The sequence below is a fragment of the Octopus bimaculoides genome, chromosome 7 (genome assembly GCF_001194135.2).
Source record: "Octopus bimaculoides isolate UCB-OBI-ISO-001 chromosome 7, ASM119413v2, whole genome shotgun sequence".
Taxonomy (NCBI): domain Eukaryota; kingdom Metazoa; phylum Mollusca; class Cephalopoda; order Octopoda; family Octopodidae; genus Octopus; species Octopus bimaculoides.
In genome coordinates this window covers 88,813,810-88,820,478 of record NC_068987.1, presented here as the reverse complement: position 1 = coordinate 88,820,478, position 6,669 = coordinate 88,813,810, and the positions used below count along the sequence as shown (strand labels likewise).

Below are 6,669 nucleotides of genomic sequence, written 5' to 3'. Positions count from 1 at the left end.
GTTGTCTTTCAAATCCACTCACAAGGTCTTGGTCGGCCTGAGGCTATAGTAGAAGACACTTGCCTAAGGTACCACACAGTGGGACTGAAACCAAGACCACATGGTTTGGAAGCAAGCTTCTTAACCACACAGCCACACCCACCACCTTATTATCAGTGGATAATAACCATAGCAAGCTGGTGAATGAATGTCTTGAAACCATCCAGCTATCTTTGATGTGGAGGTGGTCTATGATATTTGACAGTGTGAGTGTGCGTGTGCGTGTGTGTGTGCGTGTGTAACAACAGTAGTAGCACTTGAGATATGTGAACAGTGCTCATGTGATTAACATTTGTGTTTTGTTGAGGTTCAGCAGCTGATCAGAGCTGAACTATTTTCTGGCCCTGGCAATGAACTTACACTTCAGGAGACAGGTTTGGCAATGTCAAGGTTTTGACTCCATGTTGTTCAAGGCTAATTCTTATCCATCAGAAGATTGTTTATGCCATATGTATATATAGACTGTATTTTGGTGTTATAGTCATCATCATCATCGTTGTCATTTGATGCCTGTATTCCATATGGTTTGACAGGAGCTGGCAAGCTAGAGGATTGCACCAGTTTACAATATTTGCTTTGGCATAACTTTCACAGTTGGACGCCCTTCCTAATGCCAGCCACTTTACAGAGTGTCCTGGTTGCTTTTTATATGGCACTGTCACTAGTGAGGCCACCAAGTAACCCAGAAGACAAGACCCCTTAACTGAGGCAGTGGGAGTATTGAGGGAGGTGGCTTTGTGCCAGGTGATGAGAGGTTAAAGTACGGTAGAGGGATAAGAACATGTGTAAATGGTGCATTTGAGTTTTCATTTGATGGAAGCAGAGCAAGTTTGGCATAAGGTGTCTTGGGTTGCAGGTGAATAATGTCTGTTTGTGGAAAGTTAAAAGAAGAGTGAAGAGCAATATTATTTGCTGATGGAGGTGATGGCAAAATCATTAAAGTAAACGGAGAAGATATGAACCTAAAATGATAATAGTTGGTTGTAGAACACATTGAAAGTTAGATGTAACAGGTGTAGGAGTGGCTGTGTGGTAAGTAGCTTGCTTACCAACCACATGGTTCCGGGTTCAGTCCCACTGCGTGGCACCTTGGGCAAGTGTCTTCTGTCTACTATAGCCTTGGGCTGACCAAAGCTTTGTGAGTGGATTTGGTAGACGGAAACTGAAAGAAGCCTGTCGTATATATGTATATGTATGTGTGTGTATGTTTGTATGTCTGTGTTTGTCTTCCCAACATCGCTTGAGAACCGATGCTGGTGTGTTTACATCCCTATAACTTAGCAGTTCGGCAAAAGAGGCCGATAGAATATGTACTAGGCTTACAAAGAATAAGTCCTGGGGTCGATTTGCTCAACTGAGGGTGGTGCTCCAGCAGGACTGCAGTCAAATGACTGAAACAAGCAAAAAAGAGAAAGAGTAACACAACCCAACAGTTTCGATAAATGTCTCTTATTATTTATTGTTTGTTGACCTACCGTTTGTTTCTGGTGAGTCTACTGCCATTTAAATGACACTGCTGTACACCACCTACCATCATCCCATCTTCAGTTCAGATGCTATCATCTTATCTATCACAAATAAATATTTCTTTACTTTCATCCCCAAAATCTAAAACAAATACGACACAATATTTAATTTAGTGGAGCTGACGGCTTATGATGTTCATTTACATCTCTCTCTCTCAAACACACAATTGGGATATTGCGATTTCTTTTCATTTATGCAAACCTGATAACCCTGTATATATGTAATAGGTGCAGGTGTGGCTGTGTGGTTAAGAAGTTTGCTTTCCAACTATGTAGTTTTGGGTTCAGTCCCTTGCACAGCACCTCGAGCAAGTGTCTTCTACTATACCCCAAGGCTAACCAAAGCCTTGTGAATGGATTTGCTAGATATAAACTGAAAAAAGTCCATTGTATGTATGTTTGTGTGTGTTTGTGTCTTCTTGTCTTGACATTGTGTGATAGTTGTAAATGAGCACCACTGTTAAACAAGCAGTGTCATTTATTTCCAGGCTTTTGTGAAAACATATCTAGATGTGGGGAAAAATAACCTTACTTGGAAACAGATGAGTGGTGGTGTCAGGAAGGGCATCTGTCCATAAAAAATCTGCTCAATAAATTCTGTCCAAACCATATACACTCATACCCCAGTACTATGGACTTCCTTTTAACAGATTTCAGAAGCGGCAGACAAAATCACGGCATAACAACAACACTTCTTCACTATCCATGGTAAGTCTGGTTTTAAATTTAAAATGTTGAATTTACTGTATTAAAGCATCTATTTACATTGTACAGGTATTTCACACTGTCAGAGAAATAAACACTGAAAATGTGCAGAAAACAGCTTCCGTCACATGCCAGGGGGAAAAACTAGAAGTAGTTGATTGCTTCCGTTACCTAGGTGACCAAGTCAGTAGCGGGGGTGGATGCTCTGAGAGTGTAGCTGCTAGAATAAGAATAGCCTGGGCAAAGTTCAGAAACCTCCTACTTCTGCTGGTGACAAAGGGCCTCTTGCTCAGAGTAAAAGGTAGACTGTATGATACATGTGCACGAACAGCCATGCTACATGGTAGTGAAACATGGGGCATGACTGCTGAGGATATGCATAAGCTTGCAAAGAATGAAGCTAGTGTGCTCCACTGGATGTGTAATGTTAGTGTGCACACATGACAGAGTGTAAGTGCCCTGAGAGAAAAGTTGGAGGTGATATAGACATAAAGAAAAGAGAACAAGTGCCTTAAATCTATGGCAGGGTACAGTTCCAGTCAGATTGAGAGCAATGTGATTGTAGAAGAGCAAAATAGCCAGAGTTATAAAAGGAAGGAGACAGGATTGGAAAGACTGGAAAAATAGGAGCAGCAGATAATTATACCAGGTAAGCTAGGATAAGTTAATTTAGCCAGGGGAGAAGCAGTAAAAGGTTTCCTAATGTTCTACAACATGAGGATGGATCATGGGTACGAGGTGTTCAGGATTACCAGGCAATACATGTGTATGGAACATGTGGTAGAGGGAAATCCAGAAAGACATGTGACAAAGTAGAGAACGTTAAGCTCAAGATGTTAAGCCTAAGGAGACAATCCTGACAAAGGATTGAGATGAATAGCAATACACCATGCTTGAAAAACTCCACCTATCATGGCAAAACAGGTTTTAAAAGCAAGTGTATATGCACAACTGGGCAGTTTGTCCCTGTTGAACCTCTCAGCTCCCTATCATTTACCTTTCCATTATTCTTCTAACTATTCTGTTGATGTAGATAAATGAGAGCAGCACTACATATTTCATCCCCTTTCTGTGCAACCAGTCACTCCCCCTCTCTCTTTCTTTTACTCCTTGGAAGCACTTCCTTTTGACATCCATCCTCATTCTTAACATAGTCCCTCTCCATACTTATTTTCCACTGATCACTCTTTCTATGCAACCAGTTATCTCTCCCTTGCCCATGAATCATATCATATTGGTTTCAAATTCTGGCATGAGGCCAGCAATTTCAGGGCAGTGGGTAAGCCAATTACACTGACCCTAGTACTCAACTGGCACCTATTTTACTGATCTCAGCAGAATTTGAACTCAAAACATAAGGATGAAATGCTGCTAAGCATTTTGTCCAGTGTGCTAATGATTCTGCCAGCTTGCTGCCTTAGGTGAATCATGTCATGTATTGACAACTCTAGCCTCTTCTTAAAGCCTATGTTTATCACACATAATATTCACCCCTACCACTAAATGCTTTTCTCACTCTTACAACCTTTACCCTATTCTGCTGTTCTTCACTCTTTCTGTCCTGCCACCACCCATCGCCTCATCTCTGCTGAGCTACGTCTACTAACATCTGTCCTTCATCCTTATCTCCCAACTCATATCTACCAATTGACCCCACCACGCACACCATCTCTCATTCTCCTCCCACACTCTTTAGCCTTCCTGATCTTCTGTCCCCACTCTCCCTTCCATTCACTTTCTCGTGTCTTGAGTATATGCTCCGACACATAGTCACTGCCATCTGTGTCCCCTTCTAGGTCCACTCCAATTTACTCCCACTTTTATATAACGCAGGGAATATCTCCTCTACAGTAACAAACCTATTCCTGACAATCTTATAATTTAACCTCTCATCACCCAGCATAAAGTCACTTCCCTCTCTCTGCTAGACCCCTACTCAGTCAAGAGGGGTTTTTAGTCGTGAGAATTACATGACATCATCACGAGAGATGGTATCATGAAAAATAAACACCCGGAACACGATGTAAAGTGGTTGGCGTTAGGAATGATTTCCAGTCGCAGAACTCATGCCAAACTAGACACTGGAGCTCAAAGCAGTCCAACAAATTAGATCCTGTTAAAACGTCCGGAAGACGGACGTTAAATGATGATGGTGCGCAACACACACACATACACACACACACCGAGAAAGATTATACATAAATAAATGTTTGCAATTAATTTTATCTACACACAAAGTCGATCTCTTCCCACTCCAAGTTGATGATGTGTTTAACTCCTGGCCGTTTTAATTTGCAGTATATCTAACATCAGAAGCTTTCCAGCCACGACCATTTCATCTCGTTGTCAAAGAGTATATTATGTAATATGCCGTTCCTTTTTTTATGACGGTAGGTTATGAGTTGGGGAAGATTTGACTGCTATTTTTAGGAAGTCGAGACTCACATAAACGCTTCCTCGTGTAATCATTCATAATTATATAAGTAGATAAATACGAAACACAAACATGGCCAAATCTATTATTAAGTTAATTACAAGAAGAAAAAAAACTTTAAAGAATTTAATTAAATCGCTCATTATTAACAGGTTTAGGTCGGGACGAATATTTTCATTTTAAATAATGTCTCACTAGCACAAGTATCTTAGTTCCAACCCACTTGCAATCGACTTTAGACTTTCACCCGACAGAATCGAGTTAATAATTACTAATTAACTGCTGACTTTTAATTTAAAAAAATGCAACAAAAAGATCTTTACTTTGTCTTAATTTATGACAATTACAGATATATTAAGCTCTTTAGGAGTCGAGATCGAACTCTGCGTTGAATGTTGATACAATTTTATTTCATATATATATAAGCATATGTATGGCCAAGGCATTAGAGAGACGTAGATGAGACAGACACATTCTTCGTTTGCCTTATAAACTATGAAGTTGATAAGGTTATGTAATAGGTCAACAACTGGAGATTATATTTATCTTGGTGTTAACAAAATAATTTCATTATAAGGGTCAATTTCTATCACGGAACCTAATAATAGCTATGGGTTGGTCATGCTCACTGGAATCACATGTTTTCTTCTTTTAATTGTCAAGTGTTAGTTTTCACTTTCATATCTTGGTAAGTCTTGTAGAACCCCCTTCCTCGAAATAGATAGAGAAAAAAAAAATTACCAAATAAAAAAAAAAAATTCTTCAGTCTGTAACTATGTAAACAGAAAACTGCCAAATGAAGAATGTGTCACATGGAGAAAATGGTTCATCACGTTTCGAGAACTTTGGCAATTAATTTACCATTTGTGTAGATAACAGGGAATATAGAATATAACTCGAGAGCAAATATAGACACTCCTTCAAAGAATATATTTAAAATAGGGAGAAATATGATGATTAAAAAGTGTAAATAAAGTAGGCGTATAATAGCCAGGACCGTCTTAGTCGGCATAATAGGCCCCAGTGTAGTGGGGGCTTATAATATTTAAACCACAGAATATATAGATCAGAATTGGGTTCGTAGACCCGAGAGGGCCTCGGGCAAATAATCATTAGTCTCGTGCAATGAAGCGGCCCTAAATTAATACGAGGAGTTAGTAATAATGATGGTACTTGATAGCGGTAAGAGAGATAGAAAGCTAGAGACAGGGTTATAATAACAACAAACTGAAAGGAACAAATGAACGATATATATATATGTATTTATATATATTTATACATTTCCACTTACCTTCTTTTTCATGATGGTTGTGTTATTAAATAATTAGATAAGTTCGATAATTCCACCACAAATAAGCAACACTGTCGTTGTAACGGGAAATATCCTTCGACCGAAACCATTCACTCCTCTCGATGTTTCTTTCTTTCCTTTTCTTTTGCTTCTTCCGCACAAATAAATAAATAACAAAAAAAAAAATAAATAAATAAAAGATTGTCACCTGACCTGGCAGTTTCTTCACAGAAGGACGCTTCTCCTACGCTACTTCCGATTGGTTAATAGCGAGAGCACGTGATCAAATTGCTTTTTTTTTTCCTCTTTCCTCCTACAGCTTAATAAATATCATTTCGAAAAATTATATAATAATAATTACTTAATGGCAATAATAATTTCATTTTTATTCTGAGTTTTTCGGTTTTGTTCTCTGTATCGCATTATAATCTTTCGTTCATGCAAACATGTTAAATTATTGAAAAACAAGTTCATTAGTAACAAAGGGAGGTAACTATATATATTCCCATTTTTCTGCAATAAAGTCGAGAGTATTTACATCATAAGCAATAATTTGTACTTAAGTTTTAAGACAAAATGCTGGGCTGGATGCGTATTCATACACATATAGACACAGACAAGCACACATGCACACCTAAATATATATATACACATACAGACATACATGTATATGT

At 38.7% G+C, this 6,669-nt stretch overlaps 1 protein-coding gene across 2 annotated transcripts in view; it reads right to left on the bottom strand.

Annotated features, from left to right (window-relative positions):
• The window catches only part of LOC106870579 (ras-related GTP-binding protein A), a 27,362-nt gene extending 21,146 nt beyond the window's left edge, over nt 1-6,216 (bottom strand). The window contains exon 1 of one of the 2 annotated variants that reach the window (XM_014916707.2): nt 5,996-6,216. Coding sequence is in view for 1 of the 2 variants with exons in the window: in XM_014916706.2 (XP_014772192.1) it covers nt 5,996-6,007 (12 nt within the window). In the remaining variant the exon portion in view is untranslated. The remainder of the gene's footprint in view (nt 1-5,995) is intronic. The other variant, XM_014916706.2, reaches the window with a different exon arrangement.
• Nucleotides 6,217-6,669: the final 453 nt, after the last annotated feature.